Here is a 20,776-nt window from a genome sequence, read left to right as displayed (position 1 = left end):
GCCTCCTTCAAGGAACCGTCGCCTTGATCATCCCCGGGGCTCTGACTTGCTGGTCAGATGGAGCAGCCAGGCTGGGGAGGGAAAGCGTCACCGACGTGGTGCCGCTCCCACGGTGCCGGGAGCCGGGCGGCTGCAGGACGCGGCTGCCGCGGGCGATGCCGAGAAGCAGAGCATGACTTTATTTTAAAATATATCATCCTAACCAGATCCTCTTACCCCTAATCTGTCCCTAAGACAGGATTCTCTGCTTCTTGCCAGAAAAACCTTTTATGTGCAGACTGATGTGAATAGAAGATGATAAAGTCACTAATTCTTCAGTGTGTCTGCTCTAACAAGAGCCTTGACTCTTATCTCCTGCAGGGCTGGCAGCCAGGGAGATGTTAACTGTGCTTTAATGTAGCATACGTGGCTCTTGACAAAAACTAGTGCTGCAGACGTGCCCTGGGCGTTCGCTGGGCGCTGCAGGGTGCAGGGAGGGGGCTGCGCTGCCTGTGGAGGCGAGGGGCTCTGCCGGGCAGCGCAGAGGGTCCGTGCCCATGGAGACCATGGTTTGGGGTGATTTATGTAGGGCAGGGCTCGCACCTTCTCCCATCTCACCTGCGGCGCGCGCGGCAGGCTGTGCCCTGGCCAGGACCTGGCCAGGGGAGAGGGGACACAGCTGGGTGACCCCCCGAAGGAGGCAGCGAGAGGCGAGGGGGCGCGGGGCCGGCTCGAGCAGCGGAGCGGATCAGAAGCGCTGTACGCTGCAAGGTGCCCTGTGAAGCTGCTTTTCGCGGGGTCTGCTGTTGAACTGAGCAGTGAGCGCCGACACGTTATCGTTTCTGAAATGATCTCGGCGCCCGGGATGGGCGGCTGGCTCTGGAGCCTCTCTGCTGCAGGCGGGAGCGTGCAAGTCCGGGGAGGGGAAAAAAAAACAAGGCAGAAGTTTCTATTTTTAGCTGCAGAGTGCAAACGCACAGTGCTGCTGAGGAAATTAATCACCTGCCCTGGAAGATGAATGGTTGGGTTTTCTCTCCGAGCAGGTTGGTGGGATGAGGCGGAGGGAGCTGTGGGAGGGTGCTGGCTGCCCTGGTCTCCCCGGGTTTCCCCTGGGACGCGTGCCGGGGCTGCTCAGGCACGTCGCCGGTGGTGGCACAGCGCAGCTGCCGTCGTTCCTGCTTTGCATCTGAGGAGGAGGATCAGCGAGGATGTTTCCCAGCAGCCGGGCTGACCTCCAGCAGGACTTGGCGCGGCTGGAGAGGGACTGTGTCCAGCCACGCTGTGGCACAGCCCAGGGACCCCCTGCATCCAGCCCGTGTCACTGCCCCGCTCTCCCCATCCCCAGTGGCTTTCTGCAGGCTCCAGCGCAGCATCAGGCTCTTCCCTTCCCTCTCTTGCAGGGAACGTGCTTCTGAACTGGTTTTTCCCTAAGCTGGGGCTGGTGGGCTGGCCGGCTGCGTTCTGCAGCGAGGCGCCGCGTGGCGGGCGCGCTGGCGGCGTGGCGGGGACGACCGCCTGCGCCGCCCCGTGAACCGGTGATGGGCAGAGCAGCCCCGCCACAGCGTGCTTTGAAAGCTTGCACGAAGTCCAGACGAGAGCTCAGCACTGCTCTTACTCCTCTGTGTCCGCTCACCGCTGCTGAAGCTTAAATATTTGTTCCCGGTTACTGTTTATCTTGTTGAACATATCTTGATTTTTGGGAGTGCAGATCCTCGGGCAATATCAGCCTCCTGCCTTTGGTTACCCCTAGCAGAAATAACGGGATGTTTTAAAACCAGCTGCTGCCAGGGCAGTTTCTCCACCAAAAGCTCTGGACAGCTTTTTCCTCGAGGTTGGGGCCACAGGCCCAGCCTCGGGCACAGCTGCACTCGGGGCTCCTGCCCGCGGCTCCCCCGTGGCGAGGTGTGGGGCTGCTGGGCGCAGCCGCTCTCCCGGCCGCCGAACCCCGTGATGGGGACGGCAGAGCTGCACCTTGCGGGGTGCTCGCTCACCCCGGGGACCCCGAGCTCACGCCGAGCTGCTGCCGCGCTCCCCGGGCCGTGCCAGGGTTGTGCACGGGCTGTAAATATTGCAGAGCTGGAGAGTTGGAAAAGCTCCAGCTCCTCACCCAGAGCCTGCTCGGATGGTCTGTGCTTAGAGCTGCTGTGTCCCAGCCCCCCAGCGCCCCATTTGGGCACCCTGTGTTGGCCAGTCGTTGAGTTTGGGTTTTTTGTTTGGTTTTTCTTGTTGTTTTTTTTTTTTTTGTTTTGTTTTGTTTTTTTTACCTCATTTCCTCATTTTCAGTCTCAAAAATCACCCAGTTTGGCGGCTTTAGTTTTGAGGCACCAAGTTTCTAAGAGAGCTGCTTGTGCTGAGGGAGCAACGTGGGGGCTGCTCGTCAAGCCCTGACCTTGGCAAAGGGCTGGGCTGACCCTGAGCCAGGCTGCTGTGCCCGGGGAAGATGCTGAGCCGCCAGGACCGGCTTGCTGGCAGTGGCACGCGTGTGTGTGGGAAAACTTCAGGGTTTTAATGAGCAAATCTCATGCAGTGTCCTGCTGTTTTGGGCAGATTTCCATATCGATCCTTGATCTATTTTTACAGCCACTTTTGGAGGTGGTGTTTATTTGTCTGTCTGCTACGGCTCCATCACAACTGTATCCCAGCTCCTCCTGGCACGGGAGCGTTTGTGCTTGCGGAGGCGGGGGCTCCCCGGGCTTTGCCGGGTGGGAATTTGGATCTGGGTCCTGCCTTGGCACCGGGCTGGAGTCACCCAGCGTCCCTTCAGCCAGCTTGCCCCTGCCGTGCTGCTGTTTTTCTCTTGGCTTCCTAAAAATAAAGGATGCCCCAATCTATCACCCACTCCCCATGTGCTCCCGAGCGGCGATGGGGACCTGGCAGCCCACCTGAACCCGGCCGGTGCGTGACGCGGCGGCTGAGACGAAGTTTGCTGGGTGGCTGCGCTGCCAGAGCCGTTGGTGCCGCTAATTCCCGCGGCCGCCGCCCCAGCCGCCTTCGGCTGCGCTTCACGGGTATTTGTTAATGCGGCTTTTTCCCCTTTCCGCAGGAACTCGCCCCCGCTTGGCCGCAGGCGTGGGGGGCTGCCTCCAAATGCACTAATGATATTTGGGTTTTTTTTTTTTTCCTTTTCCATCGTAAAAGTGGAGGCGGGGACGGCTGGGGGCCGGGCCCCCACCGGCTCTGGGGACAAGCCCACCACAGCAGAGGTGCTGGCACAGCCGTGGCCCCCAGCAGTGGCGGTGATGGGGACAGGTACCCTCAGACCCTGCCAGGACCCAGGTTTCTCTCCTCCTCCCCCTCTCCAGGCGACATCCCCAGTGGTTTGGGGAGGAGCAGGGCTGTGGGCCAGGCACAGCAGGGTGCCTCGGCCAGTCCCCAAACGCTGCCCGTCCCCTCTCCCCGCTTTGGGGCCGTGCCCGGGCTGTGCCGTGCTGTGCCCACCCGTGCCGGGGGGATGCTCTGGTGGGTGGGTGTTGGTGGGTGCTCCTGGGCAGCATTATTTGAGCCAGCACCCACCAGAGGTGCCGGGGACCAGGGCGAGGGATTCCCCTTGTTGGAGCCTGAATGGTGTCAGCAAGCAGCTTTGTCAGGTTAATTGAGAAGCGAGTTAATCCATGTATCCGATTTAATTTCTAAGGCTTTAATTAATGAGCTAATGTGTGGAAAAGCTGGGTGGTGGCTGGGCTGTCATGCGGTTGCTCACCCTGGGTGACACTGCAGCCTTCGCCGGGCGGGCCCGGGTGTCTGCGGGTGGGCTGGGGTGGGCTGGGGTGGGCCGGTCCCTCCCGGTGCGGTTCACCGGCGCCGCGGGGACCCTGCGGACCGGGGGAGCGGCGTCACCCAACCCAGCGCCGCTGGCGAGCTGACCCGAGAGCAGCGCGGGGGAGCCCTGGTCTGGGTGGGAGCATCGTCTCCGTCACGGGGTGCACGTTTTGGGGAGCAGAGCGGATTCGCCCTGTCACAGGCACTTTTTTCCTCCCTCCCCTCTGTCTCCGCACGGCCGCTCTCACGCTGCAGTTGCTGGGGTGGGATCGTGCCGGGGCTGCAGCCAGCGGGGCCGTTGGTGTGTTGATAATGCTGCTCTTAACTGAGGACCATCCGCACTTGGTAATTTAATTTTTCCTGCATCTGCAAGGTTCCAACTTTATTTATCTGATGTCCTGAGGATTATTTAACTTATGAGGATCACGTTCCTCCAACAAAGGCACTCCAGGCATTCCACTGCAGCCCCTGCTAGAAGGTATTTTAATAACAATATTAAAGCCCCAGGAAAAAGGACACATAAAAACCAAAATTGCATAGAGCGACGACAGAGCTGAGTTGCGGGGACGGCTTCCCTGCCTGCTTTCGCATAGCGGGTGGCGTGCTGTGGGTATTACCTCTGTTATATTAAACTGTGCAAGATTAAGAACAACACAACCCCTCTCATTGTGATCAGGCCTGGCAGCGTATTTCGTGTTTCCGTGCATTGACACACGTCGTCTTTTGTCTTTGGATGCTTATTAGTCATTAAACCCCCCCGGCTGTGCCTTTGAAGGGCTGCGAGCGTGGAATTGAACTGCAGCTCCTCGAAAAAATAAAAATAATTGGAAGCTGGAAAGTCTATTAGCCGTGGTATGGGGGAAGACTTGGGCAACTGGTTCACGTGGCACCGACAGGAGCTGTAGCGTGCTGCTGGTGGCAGCTCCTGCTTTTTCCCCCCCTGCTCCTCTAACCTTCCGCTTGGCTTCTTCACCTGCGTTTTGCAGCCACCCTGTGCGTGGGGGCAGGTGGGGATGCAGGCAGGGATGCAGGCAGGGATGCAGGCGGGGATGCAGGCGGGGATGCAGGTGGGGATGCAGGCGGGGATGCAGGCAGGGATGCAGGCGGGGATGCAGGCGGGGATGCAGGCGGGGATGCAGGCGGGGATGCAGGCGGGGATGCAGGCAGGGATGCAGGCGGGGATGCAGGCGGGGATGCAGGCGGGGATGCAGGCAGGGATGCAGGCGGGGATGCAGGCGGGGATGCAGGCAGGGATGCAGGCAGGAGCTGCTGCTCCGGATGGCTCCGGCCGTGTCTCCTGCCTGCAGGGGCATCTCTGCCAACGCTCGCCCTGAAACGCCGCTCTGTTCCACACCGAAACCCTGGGGAACCCATTTTTTTTCCCCAGCCCAGTCCCAGCAGCACCTGGATCCATGTGCAGCCTTTAATTAGGTTTAAGCACTTCCCCCTCTAAAAAGTAGGTCAGTTGTAATTAGTGTGAATCCTGCTGCTTTGCTTTTAATTAAGCTCCTGAAGTGGAGGTCGGTGCATGAGGTGCAGCATCAGAGCTTCGGCTTTTTCCGCTGATCACCAGATGCTTCATGGTCGCTTCAGCTCGGCTGGTTTGTGCTCAGGGCCATGTTCTCCCTCCCTCCCTCCTGCCTGCGGTGGCCGGCCACGCTGGGACCACGGCCACCCTGGGGACATGGTCGCACCCCCAGGCACGGCCGTCCCTCGGCACATGCTCTCCTCTGAGCTGGAGGTGCTGGAGCAGCCGCGGGGCTGCGCAGGGAAGGGCACTTATTTGGTGCGGTTTTTAACACGAAACCCTTGGTGTCATCCACTGGGGACGGTGTTTGGATGAGCATCACGCTGGTGCGGAGCCCGGGGCTCCCAGCCCCTCTGACCTGCGGCGTGTGCCGGCACCTCCGGCGCGGCACCAGGACCTGGGGTTTTGGAGGGCAAACCGAGTGTAAAAGCTGGATCTTCCGCAGGAAGTAAACCTGCCCCATCTCACCCACGGAGCGGGTGCCCGGCAGCGCGGTTCTCTGTGTGCTGGGATGACACCAAAGGCGCAGCTTCTCCACTCGCGTTTTCTCAGTGTTGTTCACCGTGTTGCATGTTTCCACCCCGGGGACGGCTCGCCTGGCGTGGCCGTGCTCACCCGGGGGCTGGGGAGCACCTCACGGCAGGGGGGACCCTCATTTTGAGGGCTTCAAGCCTTCAGCGGCCCTGGCTTCGTGTCCTGGGGAAAGCCTTGGCTCCGTGCGTGGGGCACGGTGAGCTCGTCCTGAGCCCTGTTTGGCTCCCCCGCCCCACAGCCTGGCGGCTGAGTTTTACTGCTCCCGGGCTGTGAATCACTCCGCTCCCTCGTCTGGGTTGCTGTCTTTGAAGGTATTTATAAACTGCGATCGTCTCCCCTGTGCCTGCTTTAGCAGACTGTGTAAGTTTAGTGCTCTGGCCCACTCCTGCCCTCTCCTCCTCATCTGTATCCTCACTGTTCGGCGAGCGTAGATGTGCCGGAGCTGAGATGCTCCCTCTGCCCTGATTAAAAACATCAGAACAGAAATGAAGAGCCCCAGCAGGGCGATGCCGGGCGCCGGCATCCCGAGGCGCCTGGACCTTGGTGCCGAGCGGTGTGGGACGCGGCAGGGATGGCCCTCGGCACGCGTGTGCCACCGTTTGCCTGGGAAGGTTTTGGTGGCCCCGGCGCTGGTGGCCTGCCCGGTGCCGGCGGGGTGAGCCACGGGCAGAGCCTGTGCTCCGGCCGGTCGGTGCCCGGGAAGGTGGGAGCAGGGCTGAGCCGATGGCTGGGCTCGGGGCAGCCCCGGCCGTCCCACGGCCACATGCCTGGGGAGGGAGGAAGAGGGAATTGCTCCGGAGAAATGGGATTTAAATCGGGCATCACCAGAGCAGCAAACAGCTGCCCCGTCCCACCGGTGCACCATTCCCTGGTGGTGTTTTCATCACGTCCTACTGCTTACCCTGCTAATTCCCATGGAATGAGCAGGCAAATTAATCTCTTCTCTGCTCCTTCCCCTGGGACTGCTAAATCATTAGGATTGGGTTTAATTAAAGCTTGGAGAGCCCAGTGCAGCTCGCCGGGCCGGCAGCCGCTCTGGGACGTGGTCAGGATCCATCCCCTGGCCTCACTGGCTGGCACAGCCGCCCGGAGGGGCACCGACGGGCTCCCCCCGTGGCCCCGCGCTGCTCCCGGCTCTGCCGGGGCGTGCTCCGCGTGGTCACAAAAAGTTTCCTGTTGGCTTTTAGGGAAAACCCCGTGGGGCAGCGCAGAGGGGAACTGCCCCCTTTCTTCCTCCTTCCCACCTTTCCTGCTAAAAACAAACAAAACGGGAAAAAAAAACCAAAACCTGAGAGAAAGCAGTGCTCGCTGGGAGAAAAATGGGTACAAACAGCAGGAAGAGGAGTTATTTTTAAATTGCTAACTGAATATGGAGTAGTTGGCTGTGTATTTTGAAGGCCATTAAGATGGGATGCTGGTGCTCATTAATTTATTGCCAGAGGTCTTCTAGGCTGAGCCGTACTCTGCACTTAATCAGCCTCGCAGACACGAGGATTTAACTATCCAAATAGATGCAACTTGCAGCAGACGCGGGGAATAATCTCCTGGCTGGGCCACGGTGCGAATGGCTCCAACAGGCGCTGGGACCCACGTAGGCAAGTTGGAAAATCAGGGAGCGGAGATCAGCTCAAGGGCTCGGCGGGGAAAAGCAGCCTGGGATAGGGGGCCAGGGTGCGCGTGTCTCCCCGGGGCCCCTCGCATCCCGCAGCCGCGCTCGCCCCTCACTGCCCTTCCCCTTCTCTTCTCTTTCAGAATAAGGTGCTGACGGTGGATGGGGTGAAGGTGAAGCTGCAGGTACGTCCCCGTGGCCCTGGGAGCAGCTCCCTCGCCCCCTCTGGGTGCCTGGGGCTGGGCAAAGCCCCTCGGCAGAGCAGCACCCCATCTCCATCCTTTGCCATCGCGACTCCCGCCCCGGGACAGCCTTACAAGCCCTTTCGGCTGCGCTGTCCCCTCGGCGGGAGCCTGCCCGAGCCTGGGGGCTGTTCTGGCCGCGGTGATCCCCGTCCCAGCCCGCCTGCCTCCGTGCTGCTCAGTGACTGCACCCGGAGCCGGTGAGACCGGAGCAGCTCCTCCGGGCTTTGCCTGGTGTTCCCAGGCGGCTCCTGCTTTGGGAGAGCCGGGGGGCGGTAGGAGAGATGGAGACCCTCCGAAGGGATCCACGTCTCCTGGCTCAGTCTGTGCCCGGCCCATGGGACACACGGGAAATTCCATGTGCCCCCACAGCCCCCTGAGGCCTGACCGTTTCTCTGACCCCTTTGCCTGGAGCTCAATAACGGCATCAGCGCTGATCTTCCCCTGACAGCAGCACGGCACTCTGCAAACGTATCGCTGCATTAAAAACTGATAAATTGAATTAGCGGGTCCCCATGCATCCATCTGCTGGATTGATTTTCTGATTAAGGGACATGTTGGGAGCCCTTTGCCACGCACTGTTGTCTCCACACGCTGAGAAGCGGGGAGGTGCTGCTTCAGTATTTATTGCACTTGTTATTTTTCCCCTATTACCGTCCCTAGAAGCAAACGGCTGAAGAAGCTTCCTGGGGTTGCGCCGTGCCGTTTGGTTTGGTGTTGGTTTTGGTGCTGGGTGGGTCCCTCAGCCTGCGTGGCAGCAGGTCGTGGCTGACCCCCACCCCCACTCCCATCTGCCTTCCAGATCTGGGACACGGCCGGGCAGGAGCGCTTCCGCAGCGTCACCCACGCCTACTACCGGGATGCCCACGGTAAGCACGGCCACCGCTGCTTCCCGGGGGGAGCCCCCTCCCTCCGGCTTCTCGGGGTGGTCCCAAGACCCCGAGACAACTCCAGGCCAGGTGAATCAGGAATTCCCGAGTGGGTTTCCCTGTAGGAGGTGATCACCAAGCATGGAGGAGCCTCTGCATGTCGAGGTGCAAACACTGTGTGTCTAAGGCATTGCCCGTAGTGGATTTAAGTGTGTTGCTTTATATTTTACAGCAGGAGCCTCAGTGGTGCTTTGATGCCACGTCCCCAGGCGTGACCCGCTGCCTCGGGCAGCGTTGCAGAGCAAGCGCTGAGCCCCGCGGGCTCTGCTCGGCCACGCTCCTGCCTGGCACCGCGGCACCAGCACTAATGCTCCACCCCTCTCTCCGCAGCCTTGCTCCTGCTCTACGATGTCACCAACAAAGCGTCGTTTGACAACATCCAGGTACAGCAGCACCCCCGGGTCCCTCCTGCCCGTCCCTTGTGTGCGATGGGCTGGGTCGCGGTTGCGGGGGGGCCCCGGGGAGGGGGTACGTGCCGCAGGAGGTGCGTGTTGGAGGTGTGAACCGTGATCATTTCCAGAAGGGCTGCGGTTAATGCCGAGCGCCTGCCTGACGGTGGGTCTGCCTCGGAGGGTGCCAGAGGACACCCAGAGAGCAAATAAAAGGGGTGACGGATTCACTTCACCTGCAAATTAATGCTGTGTGTAATTACAGCACCAGCTGGAGAACTTGCTCCAGCAGACGAGCGCAGGCAGCTTTACTGAGCGAGGTGCTCCCTGGCCCTCCTCTGCACCTTTGGGTCCCAACAGATCGGTCTTGGGGGGGCGTGTTGCCCCCACCCACCTTAGTGCCAAACCCAGGCAGGGGAGAGGGTCGCATCCTGCTGCTCACACCTCGTCCTCAGCAGATCTGCCCTTCCTGATGGCTTTTGTGGGCGCCCCTTGCGCTGCCTGAGTCTGCCCCCCCGCAGACCCAGCCCCCCCCAGCTGACCCTGAGCCCTGGCATGGGTGCTTCAGGGGTGCTGGGGCAGCAGCATCGGAGCAGAGGGCTCTGTTAAATCCGGCAGAGGTGAGGAGAGAGCGGATGCTGCCGTGGGCATGCTGCTGCATGGGGGGCAGGAGGACCTGGCCTCGCCGTCCCATCCCCTCGCCCTGCTGGACCCGTGCGGCTGCTGGGGGCCACCCACGCCAGCGCTGGCAGAGCACACCGTCATCTCAGGGAGCAATTAGCCCGGAATGACTAGGACGTCATTGCTCACGTCCCGGACACGGAGTACTTCGTGTGCGTCTGCGGCGAGCAGGCTGTGCGCCTGCAAACACGCCCTGTTCAATAGCGCGGGAGGTGTCGTGCTGGCATTAACACCCTGGGGTGGGAGCTGTGATCTGCCACTGCAGCTCCTGGGGGGTCCTGCACCGCCCTGACGCCCTGGCCTGGGGTGCCTGGAGCTGTCCCTGCCCTGGAGCATCCTTCTGTTGGCAGCCCCGTGCCTGCCACCACCCTGCGCCCCGCAGCGCTGCGGTGGGGACAGGGCATGCCCTGCCGCCCTACTCCCATGTCACTGGCACCGGGAATGCTTCCTGCAGGCTTGGACTGGTCAGCGGTGGCATTTTCCAGCCTGACAAGCTGGATGGCTTGAGGAGAGGTGTTTGCTGCCGGGTGTGATGGAGAGTGAGCGCTGCGTGTCTGCGGGCTGCGGGTCTGCACTGAGGTTGTGATCCTGCAACGAGACAGAAAATCACTTGGAGGTTTCACGCTGCCGGGTAACGCGGCCCCATCTGCAGCATCGGCTCTCCCCGCCCTGCGGGGACGCGGCTGCAGGGCACGCACAGTCCCGGCGGGGAGGAACGAGCACCCGGGGCGAGCGCGAGGTGCTGGAAAGAGGGATGGAGGAGGAGCAGTGCCAGAAGGGAGCCAAGGTGGTTGTCAGGAGTGACCGAGTGTCCCTCGGACCAACCCATCCGTGGAGCACCCCAAGCCCAGCCAGGGGGGTGATGGGGTCCTGAGGCTGTGTCTGCGTGCGTCGGGCTCCTGCGTATCATCAGCGACAGGCTCTAACCCCGAATCATCCCTCGCTTCCTGGCCAGCTGGGTGTTGATTCTGGATGCTGCTGGGCGAGGGGCAGTGGGGGGCAGGGATCACCCTTGCCGTAAGCGCGGTGTTGGGGCAGGGGCTGCGGCAGCGCTGCCTGCCTGGGAAGCAGCAAGCGGCCGCACATGCTGTAGGGTCAGGGATTACAGGGAATTAGGGCAGGTTTGATTAGATTAGGCTGGATTAGAGGGCAGAGAAGCCACCCCATGGCTTGGGCTCAGCCACATACTGGGACGAGCGTGCTCGGCACAGGGGCAGCGCGTGCAGGACATGGGCACGGGGCGCACCCCGGAGCAAACCCTTGGCTTTATCCTCCAGAAGGAGGTTTAGTCTCAACATCCCAACCGAGGGGGAATTGGGGTTAAAGTCCTACAGGCTGGTCAGGTGGAGCGGCAGCAGCGTTGAAAGGCTGCCGTTATCCTTGAAAATAGGAGCCTGGTCAGCAGCCAAAGCAGGTCCCCGGGGCTTGGTGGCACCGCAGGGGACCCGCCCGTCCACAGGGCTCCCTGGGAAAGGGTGTCCCCGGGGCTGAGTCGCTGGCTGCTGGCTGGCTTCTCCTGCCGAAGCGTGGGGTCGGAGGCAGCTCCTCTCCCAGGGCGCTGCTGAATCGCAGGGGATCTGTAGGGCCGGCTGCTCCCTGCCTGCGGCTCCTGCCCTGCATGGCCCAGTTTCTGAGCTGGGCTTTTCATTTTGCATCTAATCCCCAGCCACCTCCTCCCTGTGTCCGTGCAACACCCCCCGGCATTGCTCGGGGACGGCGGCATATCCCCCAGAAGGTGCCTGGTGCCCCAGACTAGGGCAGCCCCCACATCGTCGTCATCCTCCTCCTCTTCCCGGAGCTGCTGCTAACCCTTCTCTCTGGCTGTCTCCCTCCAGGCTTGGCTGACAGAGATTCATGAATACGCGCAGCAAGATGTGGTGCTCATGTTACTGGGAAACAAGGTGAGTCCGGCCCCACGGCTCCACCAGAGCCTCCTCTTCCTCCCCTGACAGTCCTGTGCCGCAGCCATGGGCAGGGGAGGCCGTAAGGGGCCATGGGGGTTGGTTGCCTACTGCTGACCTGCCAAATCATCCCACATTGCTCTTTGCCGTTACTGTCGGCAGGTGGATTCAGCCCAGGACAGAGTGGTGAAAAGGGAAGATGGAGAAAAATTAGCCAAGGTACGTGTGGGCGCCCGCCTGCTGCAGCGGGGTCGGTTGTTGTATGCTCTGACGGGGGACGTGCAAGCGCGCCGACGTGTACGTGATGATGTACACCAGTGAAATGCTTAACTGGAGACCAGTCTGACCCAAAATACGCCTGGGAGCACTTTGCTTTTCTTCCTTTGTCTTGCTCTCCTCTTCCTCCTCATCTGCTCTTCCTCTAAGATTCCACTAAAGTTTTTTGCTTCTTATAGAATCGTAGAATCATTAAGGTTGGAAAAGACCTCTAGGATCATCAATTCCAACCGCCAGCCCAACACCCCCAGGCCCCCTAAACCATGTCCCCAAGTGCCACGTCTGCATGTTTTGTGAACCCCCCCCCAGGGACGGTGACTCCCCCCCCCTCTGGGCAGCCTGTGCCAAGGCCTGACCGCTCTTCCAGTAAAGAAATTGTTCCTAATATCCAACCTAAACCTCCCCTGATGCAGCTTAAGGCTGTTTCCTCTCGTCTTTATCCTCAAAAATTATTTGTTTGCATTCAAAAATTCCTTTGTCCTTGAAAGTGATTTCTGATGTTGTGTAAGAAAGGCCGGAGCTGTGAACCCTTGCTCGGCTTTCCCTGCCCGCCGCGGCGGAGCCCCTCTCCCAGGGCAGGGTATGAGCTCAGGCCGCAGGCACCGGTGTCGGCCGAGGCTGCCGGGGCTCGGTGCGAGCCGGGAGCTCCCGAGCCCCCCCCGGGTGACGTTTCTGACGCCGGCGTGTCTTGTCCGCAGGAGTACGGCGTGCCCTTTATGGAGACCAGCGCAAAAAGCGGCCTCAATGTTGAATTAGCGTTCACAGCCATTGCAAAGTAAGTGAGTGGTGCGGCGGCCGCGCCGGGCACCTCCCCCGCGGCGGGGACAGCAGGCTTCCAGACAAAGGCTGGCACTGTCATCATCTTCATTCCCTGGGCTCCCACCTCCAGCTCTTGTGCTGACAAGTACTTGCCATCTCACATGAGCTGTGAAGTGTCTCATCAAGGGGAGCTTAGCAAACTACCCAGACCAAGTCAAGTTCAACTGAGCTGGGCCTGGCAGCTTAGAAGCAGGCAGCACAGGCAGAAAAGTAACCTTTTTTTGCCCCCTTTCCGCAGGGAACTGAAGCACAGGTCCATGAAGCTGCCCAACGAGCCCAAATTCAAGCTCCACGACTACGTGAAGAAGGAAGTGAGAGGCTCGGGCTGCTGCAGGTCCTAATGCGCTCGGTGCATTTGTACAGAGACTCATGCCAAGTGTTTGTGCGCCACGCTCTCTCCTCGTGGACGGTGTGTGCATGTCTGTCTGTCGTGTATGTAGCTGCCTAAAAGATGAGCTGAGACGTGGGGAATGGAAGCAGCAGCAAAGCTCTCTCGGCCGGGGGGGACGCTGGCCGTGCTGCAGCCACGTGCCGGGCGCTGCTCCCTGAGCCCCCATCGCATCCCTCCGCGCTGCGAGCCCCCCGGCTCCCCTCGCCGCTCGTCCCCACGCAGGTGGGAGGTGGGCGGTCGGGAAGGGACTGGTGTGGGCTGGGGATGGTCTCACCATCGCTCCTTCCAGGGCCGGGGCAGTCGGTGGACCCGGCTGCCTCTACCCGCTCAGCAGCAGCCAGGAGCGTTACGAGGCTTCTTTAATGTTAGTAGGAATTAATGGTGTAAGGGGAGCGAACACCTTCCCCACACCTCACATCTGGGTAGGAAAAAGTCCCAAATTCCCTTTTCTTTCCCCGCGTAGCTGGAATTCAGCTGTTCAGACCCCTGGCCTGGGGCGCGCGGGAAAGACTTGTTTTCGAGGCAACCATTTTTGTAGTTGTCTGTCCATCTTTCCCGTGGTGTAACACACCTCCTCGATGCAGGCTTCTCCCCTTCCCCGCAGAAAAGAGCTTAGCCGTCCGTTTGAGTAAGCTCCTGCTGACCTACCTGTTGTACAGCGATCCCCTGAATGTTCATCTGTTCCGTAAAGCCTTCGGTTCTTACTACTGCCGTTTCTAGTACTTTAATTGAGAAGAAATCGAATGTATTGCAGCTTATTCTAAATACCTTCATGTAAGCGTGATAGCGTTTTTAGACTGCAACAATGCTTTGGTATCTTCGAAGTTCTCTTGGGACAGCTCTTTGTTAACTGAAGAAAGCTGGGGGGATGCTGTAGGCGTGGATTTCGCAGGTTTCAGACCCTTCTGCCAGCTCTCTTCTACGGATGCCTCACCCCTTTGATCTGTGTCAGGCGTTTGGCTTTTTGTTTTTGTTTCAAGCTGCACTTGTAGGTACAAATTTGATTTTGGATGAAGCGTTTGGCCTTTGGCAATTTTCCTTGAAAAATTCCACGCTCGTTGACACCGGGTGCCCCCCCGCCCCGAACCTCCCCACACTGCCCTAAATGGGCCACTTGAAATAAACCCCGTCCTTCCCTCGCCAGCCAAGCCCCAGCTCCCCCAGCGCCCGGCTCAGGCGCCCCTGCCCCTCGCTCTGCTCCGGCTGTCGGCGCTGGCACCGCGCCCCGGGCGCGCACAAAGACCCTCCGCGGCTACCGTGTGTGATTCGGGTGGGCAGGGGCTCCTCGGTGAGCGGCAGGAAAACAAGCAGCTACTGCTTAAAGCGGGTCCTGTGCAAGAACACCATGAAAAAGGATCCTAAAGCAAACCTACTGCAAACAGCAGTTTTTCCTAAGTAGCTCTTTAGGGAGAAATAACTCTTTCAACTGTCTGATTTAAATTTTATTTAAATTATTTATTGAAAAAAAAAAAGTTCCTGCAGGGCTATTTGCAGCGCACAGGCTGGGGCAGACCCCTGCTGCCGGCGCCGCGGGCCCGGGCAGGCGAGCTCTGCTGGCAGCAGCAAGCAGGGCCCGTGGGGGAACAGCAGCCGGGGCCCCCCCATGTCCCACCTCAGCAGCAGCGCTCCCCACAGATCCCAGAATCCCAGGCTGGCAGGGACCTCAGGGACCATCTAGTCCAACCTTTCTAGGAACAGCAGAGTCTAAACAAGACGGCCCAGCACCCTGTCCAGCCGACTCTTGAAGGTGCCCAACGTGGCCGAGCCAACCCCTTCCCTGGGGAGATTATTCCAGTGGTGACTGGCCTCACTGTGAAAAATTTCCCTCTCGTGTCCAATCGGAATCTCCCCAAGGGCAACTTGTGTCCATCCCCCTTGTCCTCTCCATGGGACTCCTTGTGAAAAGGGAGTCTCCACCTCCTTTGTAGCTGCCCCTTGAGTACTGGTACACGGGGATCCAGATCCCAGGGGCCAGCCAGCACCGGCACTGCTGCTCCTGCTGGAGCAGTGGCCATCCCTTCCTCAGCAGTAACTCTTCCCCTTCACCCGCTCTAGAAGGCAGTAATACCTAAGATTTGCGAGTAGCTACACAGGGAAGGCTCTGCAAGTAATGGGCGCCGTCAGGAAGCACACAGGGATCTGTAAAACTGGCTGCTCCACGCTGCTTTGGTGAGCTTTGCTGCCTGACTAGTGTCTCCTACATGAACCTGCCTCTCTTACAGCCACCTCCATTCTCTCCCCGGGCTGCGTAGCACGCGCTTGCTGTTCGAGGTTAAGGAAAAAAAGGGAGTGGGGCTTTGCTCTAGTCCTGAGCTTGCCGAGTGCCAGTGCTTTGGTATGCCAGCTGTGCAGGGAAGGGCCAGCTCAGCAGAGGCACAGATCAGCTCAAATAGCTCCGATGATTCTCGATCCGTGCCCAGGCCTGCCTTTGGCGCTGCGTTTTCGCAGCTTGACCTCAGCAGCAGCCTTGTCGCGAGGCGCCAGGCGCTGCACAGATGGGCTGCCCCCGATGCCACAGGGAGTCTCCCTGAAGGTAAAATTAACCAGCAGTTTTCTTAATGCCCCCATCAGGCTGCTGCCGTGGCTCTTGCTCACGGGGCAGGAAAGCCTTGCATCTTGCCATCTTGAAGAAAAGGCTTAAAACTCTTAACTTATTCAGTGTGGGACCAAAACCAATTAAAAAACTAATTTATTTAAAGATGTACATGCTACACTCTGGAGTACTTTAAACATGCCTGTTGGGAACTAACTCTACTACAGCAGACATCACAGCTGCGTTTTGGGTGTTACACCTAAACTCTAAGCCAGACTCAGCCCCCACCTCTCCCAGTCACAAGTTCCCTCTGTACTGGTCTCCCAGTGCCTGCACACTGACCTCACCCTAAAGCTCTTCCCTCAGACTGTTGTCATCTTCTTCCACGGGCCTTTACTGCCACCAAGCGATGAAGAATGGTTCAGCGCATTCAGACAAGCCAGAGGACTCGGCATTACACGCAACTTCTCATTTTTGCTGGCTCTCGTTTACAGCTTTTGTTTCATTCCTGTTAATAAAATTTTTTAATAATCTTTGTGGCTACAATGGTATTTTGATCGTCTAACACACACACCTATGCTGCTTAACCACTCAAAGAGCTCAGCTCATTCTTGAGCCCGCCTAAATCCTTTCGTTACCAGCATGGGTTCAGCACCCAGCAGGAACTAAAGGGAGCCAGGCTAAGCTAAGGTGCGGCGCAGGGTTTAAGATGCTCTGGTTCCCTTAAAGTGAGCAGTAATAGCAGAAATGGTCTGCTGGGTGCTCAGATGCAAGCTGGTCTGTGGTTTTATGTGATTTGTAAAGAACAGAAGCAAATGCAAAACAAGTCATTTCTGAAAACTTTATTAAAAAGCTTTAAGACCTTATTAAGCCTCAAGGACTATGAGACTTAAATTAGTTGGCTACACAACCTAGCGCTGGAGTTCACGAGAACTGCTGGCTGTGATCCCCTTCGGTTACCCACACTGCCACAACCACCACCTGCCATTACATTTACTTTAAGCTACCACAGGGGGTAAAGCCAATGACTGGTGATTTCCTGTACTTTGGGCAGCTCTGCAGCTGCTTCTTCGTGCTTTAAAAGCTGCCCTGACTCCAAGCTGCACGGCACGAGGCACAGCAGCCTCCCGGCGCCATGCAGCAACCCCAAAACAGCACTTTTTAGCCGTACTCGGAGCTGCGCGGCTCGCTCTGCCCCAGAGCTCGCAGCCAGGCCGCGCCCTCAATGGCGGCTAAGCCAAGGCCGCGAAGCAGCTGCTCCAGCCCCGGTTTCACCCACCGGTGCCTCCCTGCGGCCGCAGATCCCAGAAGCGGCCCACGGGGACGCGCCGTAAGCTAAAAACAAGCGATACAGCCTTTTACCTGGCCGAAACCCGGAGGCTAACCCTGCCAGAGTGGGGAGGATGCCGCCGGGCTCCCGCCTCGCCTCGCTGCCCCTCAGGCCGCCGCCGCCCGGTTCCCGCCGGCCCCTGAGGAGAGAAGGTATGGCGGTAAGATCAGGCCGCGCCGCCCAGCCGGCCCCGCCGCGGCTCCCTCGGGCCTCAGCCGTGCATCCTCAGCAAGGGCCGCGGCCGCCCGCCGCCCTCAGACGAGGTGTCAGAAAGAAATAAGAGATATGATCATCACCGGCCCGCCGCGCCCCCGGCCCCGCCACTCGACCCCGCTCACCTCTGGAGTGGAAAGGCCGGGCGAAGCTGCCGCTCCGGCCTTTATATCCTACCCCACTTCGTTATTGGTCAGGCCACCTGCTCACACTGCCAATCGCGAGCGGTTGGGGTGATCGCCGTCCCGCCTGTCCCAAGTGCTCATTGGTCGCCGCCCTTCCTCGCTCCAATGGCGCCGCGAGGCGCAGCGTGGCCCGAGGCGGTGGTCTGCCATCGTCTGATTGGTCCCTGGAGGAGGCCGGGCCAAGCCAGTAGTAACAGTGGTTGTAGCGTAGAGTGACTGGGAAAGCGCCAATCAGCGCTGAGCCGCGAGGGCTGCTGGGAAGTGTAGTCCTACAGCCAGGGCGGCCCTGCGTGGAGCTGGGGGGGCCGCGGCGTTCCGGACTACAAATCCCGAGGAGCGTATGGGGCTTCTGTCCCGGGCGGCAGCGGGGCCGCTGGAGGAACGGGGAGCAGGCCTGGGGTCGCGATGTGCCGGGGCTGGGCACCGGCGCTCCGGCCGCCGCTGCCAGGTACGCGGTGGGGCCGGGCGAGGGGAGCTCCCGGCCGGGGCGGGGACGGCCGGGGCTGCGGGAGTCCCGTGAGGGGAAAATCCGGGCGCGCCGGGGCCGGGGGCGCCGGGCCGCGGGTTGGATCGTTGCTTGTTGAACTCTCCGCAGGTGCCAGCGGGGTTTTCCAGGTGTGCGGAGGAGCTCGTGCACCGCCTCCTGCGTCCGTCGGTCCTCGGGGACCCCTGTCCGTGTGTCGCGCTCCTCGCCCCGGCCCTTTGCCGCTTGACATCTCCTCGCGGGGCGGCCGCGTTCTGTCCCTTTCTGCTCCGTTCCTTGTCCGGCTCCGGGTGCGTGTTGCTGGCGGTTCTCCCTTGGTTCACCTCACCTTGTGCTTTGGTTTCACGGTTTGTGCAATATGGGATATTTGGTGGCAGATCTCCCTCACTGCCCGTTATACGTCTCTGCATGGAGCAGGCAGTGAAATTGCGCTATGCTCCTTTCCTTTTAGGCATGCCCTTTAGCCCTTCCTTAGTCTACCCTTTAGCCCTTCCTTAGTCTACCCTTTAGCCCTGCCTTAGTCTACCGCCAGCTCACAGCTGCTGTTCCTCTGACAGACTCGCTGCCAAAAGACTCTTCTCCAGTTTGATCCGTGGCTTTGGCCTGACGATCCCGTCATGTTGTGTGAAAGCCTGAAGTGAGGACTTTCTTTCCGTTCAGCTTGCTTTTGAGCACTGTTGGTACCAAAGACGGCTCAGCAGGCTCTGCTGGGGACCGATGAGTGTGAGAGGAAAGCTGGTACATAATCCAGTCAGGTTGGGTATGTAGGTAGCAAACCAGGTCCAGGCTGTTTGCACCCGGGGGGTGGTAGGTGTGTCGTGAAGAAGTCTGGCCTAGAAGTTATTCTTTTTCCTTTGACAATGTTGCCAAGTGCTTTGTTTCAATCCCCACGATTTAATCTTGCCTCCTTTTTCACCCCAATGACATATTCTTTTCAGCCTTTCTTAAGCAGTTGTTAGTGTTCCCATTAAATAGCTGTTGTGTTTTGGCTTTGAGCGTTTGTCAATGCCTCGTGCTTACAGCCACAGCGATGTTTGTTGGGTTTGCAGGGAGAGGTCTGTGTGAGTGAAGGATGGTTCCAGAAATCCCATCCTGAGGGAAAGTGGAATGAGAAAGTCGACCATGCCCGTGACAGCCTTTACGCGGCTCCCGGGGAGCTGTGCGAGGGGGAGAGGTAGTTCACAGAAAGCACTGTGTGGCAAAGATAACCCAGTGCACCCCCAAAAACAGGGGCTGCACTGTGTCAAGTCCTGTACAGACGTCTGCTAACCACGAGTCCGGAGAGCTGGCCATCACCATTGACAAGGAGCGAGCGAACAGGCAGTGCTGCCCTCATTGCACACTTGGGGAGCGGAAGATCAAAGGGTTTTGGGATTTCCTAAGCATCAGGCAGAAAACTGTAAGAACAGGGAAGCATCCACAGTCTGCTGGGTCCCCCTGCAAGTTGTGGGGTCCCCTGCCCTGGGTACTGCTGGTCTCAAGTAAGGCTGAGAAAGGCCAGGGTAAATCCAGCCGTGACAATACAGAAAGCTCCGGCTTTGCGGTTTGGTTTGCTGCAGTGTGCAGCTGCAGATCGCTTGCAGGTGAAACTGCCTTGCAGAAAGGAATGTTTTGCAATGAGAGAGGTTAAATTTTACTGAGTGGCAGTAAAGAAACTGAACTGGAGTGACCAGAACATTCAGTCAGGGAATGCAGGTACCCTCACTGATAACACCCAAACATGAATTTTCACGATGTTGACTGAACCCAAGGAAAAAAACCCAAGTCCACAGTTTTCAGGCAGTTTGGTTCCCTGACCCGAGGGATCGCGTGGTGATACCAGCTGCTCTGCAGTGTGAGCGTGGTGGGGCTGGCCCCACAACTGCCCGTTCCTGTGGCAGCGCAGCCTTAGATGACCTTAAGCAACTTGTGAAGCACCACAGGCGAGTTTGTGCCCCCTGACTGAAACCCTTGTGCGGTCATCCGTTCTCTTCCTGGGGCTCCACAAACAGAACCCCGCGGGCTCTGGGACGTGGCCGTGCACCGTGTGATGGTGCCGGCACCTGCTCTGCCCTGCCAGGAAGCTGCTGTCTGTCAGCCAGGGTTGGTCCTGAGCAGTGCTGAGTGTTCTGCAGCTGCAGTTGGCTTCAGCTGGCGTTCAGCAGTTAGGCACCTCATGGGCTGAGCGTTTGCCTGTTCGGCGGGACCCTCCTAGTCCCCGCCAGCCGTGACTGCGGCACTTCTTGAAGCGTGGTCGTACCTGCCTCTCGGGTTGATCAGCTAAACCCAGCTGTGCCAGAAGAAAGGCCGTTGTGAGAAAATCCTTCCTGGTTTCACTAACTAAATACTCAGATTATGTGGACAAGTTCAATCTGTCGGAACTCTTCCCTCTTGATTTTTATGCCCTTTGTCTTCCCTTCCCTGGCTGTACTCCTTCACCGTGGGCATGATGAGGCACACACTGGCAGTAGCGGCTGCCTGGGGTAAGGGAGGAGGCAGGTGATTGCTTACCGGGTGTGCTGGTTTTGGCTGGGATAGAGTTAATTTTCTTCACAGTAGCTAGTGTGGGGCTGTGTTTTGGATTTGTGCTGGAAACAGTGTTGATGACACAGGGATGTTTTAGTTCCTGCTGAGCAGGGTTTACACAGAGTCAAGGCCTTTTCTGCTCCTCACCCCACCCCACCAGTGAGTAGCGGGGGGTGCACAAGGAGCTGGGAGGGGACACGGCCGGGAGAGTGACCCCAGCTGACCTAAGGGGTGTCCCACACCATATGGCATCGTGCCCAGCACATAGAGCTGGGCGGAGGAGAAGTGGGGAGGGGGGCATTTGGAGTGATGGCGTTTCTCTCCCAAGTCACCGTTACACGTGGTGGAGCCCTGCTTTTCTGGAGGTGGCTGAACACCTGCCTGCCGAGCAGGAGGAGTGAAGGAATTCCTTGTTTTGCTTTGCTTGCGTGCGTGGCGCTTGCTTTACCCATAAGACTGTCTTTATCTCCCCCATCCTACTGGAGGGGA

General features: G+C 59.2%; 2 protein-coding genes, 1 long non-coding RNA gene and 1 other non-coding gene across 5 annotated transcripts in view; 2 read left to right on the top strand and 2 right to left on the bottom strand.

Moving 5' to 3' along the window:
* Window positions 1-16,103, top strand: part of RAB26 (RAB26, member RAS oncogene family) — a 35,138-nt gene extending 19,035 nt beyond the window's left edge. The window contains exons 3-9 of the mRNA XM_064461360.1: window positions 7,553-7,594; window positions 8,454-8,520; window positions 8,911-8,963; window positions 11,486-11,551; window positions 11,714-11,770; window positions 12,526-12,602; window positions 12,885-16,103. Coding sequence (XP_064317430.1) covers window positions 7,553-7,594; window positions 8,454-8,520; window positions 8,911-8,963; window positions 11,486-11,551; window positions 11,714-11,770; window positions 12,526-12,602; window positions 12,885-12,987 — 465 coding nt within the window. The 3' untranslated portion in view covers window positions 12,988-16,103. The remainder of the gene's footprint in view (window positions 1-7,552; window positions 7,595-8,453; window positions 8,521-8,910; window positions 8,964-11,485; window positions 11,552-11,713; window positions 11,771-12,525; window positions 12,603-12,884) is intronic.
* Window positions 15,709-17,240, bottom strand: LOC135315142 (uncharacterized). Its single transcript, XR_010374582.1, has 2 exons — window positions 16,933-17,240; window positions 15,709-16,078 (listed from the first exon to the last, which is right to left on the bottom strand). It is a non-coding gene; the product is annotated as an uncharacterized LOC135315142 (long non-coding RNA).
* On the bottom strand, window positions 17,107-17,201 carry LOC135315284 (small nucleolar RNA SNORD60). The gene has a single exon (XR_010374723.1). It is a non-coding gene; the product is annotated as a small nucleolar RNA SNORD60 (small nucleolar RNA).
* Window positions 17,241-17,605: 365 nt separating the features above from the next.
* Window positions 17,606-20,776, top strand: part of TRAF7 (TNF receptor associated factor 7) — a 37,136-nt gene continuing 33,965 nt past the window's right edge. For both annotated transcript variants that reach the window (XM_064461357.1, XM_064461353.1), the window contains exon 1: window positions 17,606-17,746. The gene's annotated coding sequence lies outside the window, so the exon portion shown is untranslated. The remainder of the gene's footprint in view (window positions 17,747-20,776) is intronic.

This window comes from Phalacrocorax carbo, chromosome 10 (assembly GCF_963921805.1).
Source record: "Phalacrocorax carbo chromosome 10, bPhaCar2.1, whole genome shotgun sequence".
In the NCBI taxonomy this organism is placed as follows: domain Eukaryota; kingdom Metazoa; phylum Chordata; class Aves; order Suliformes; family Phalacrocoracidae; genus Phalacrocorax; species Phalacrocorax carbo.
Note: the sequence above shows the minus strand (reverse complement) of the source record. Positions and strands in the feature narration are given on the sequence as shown.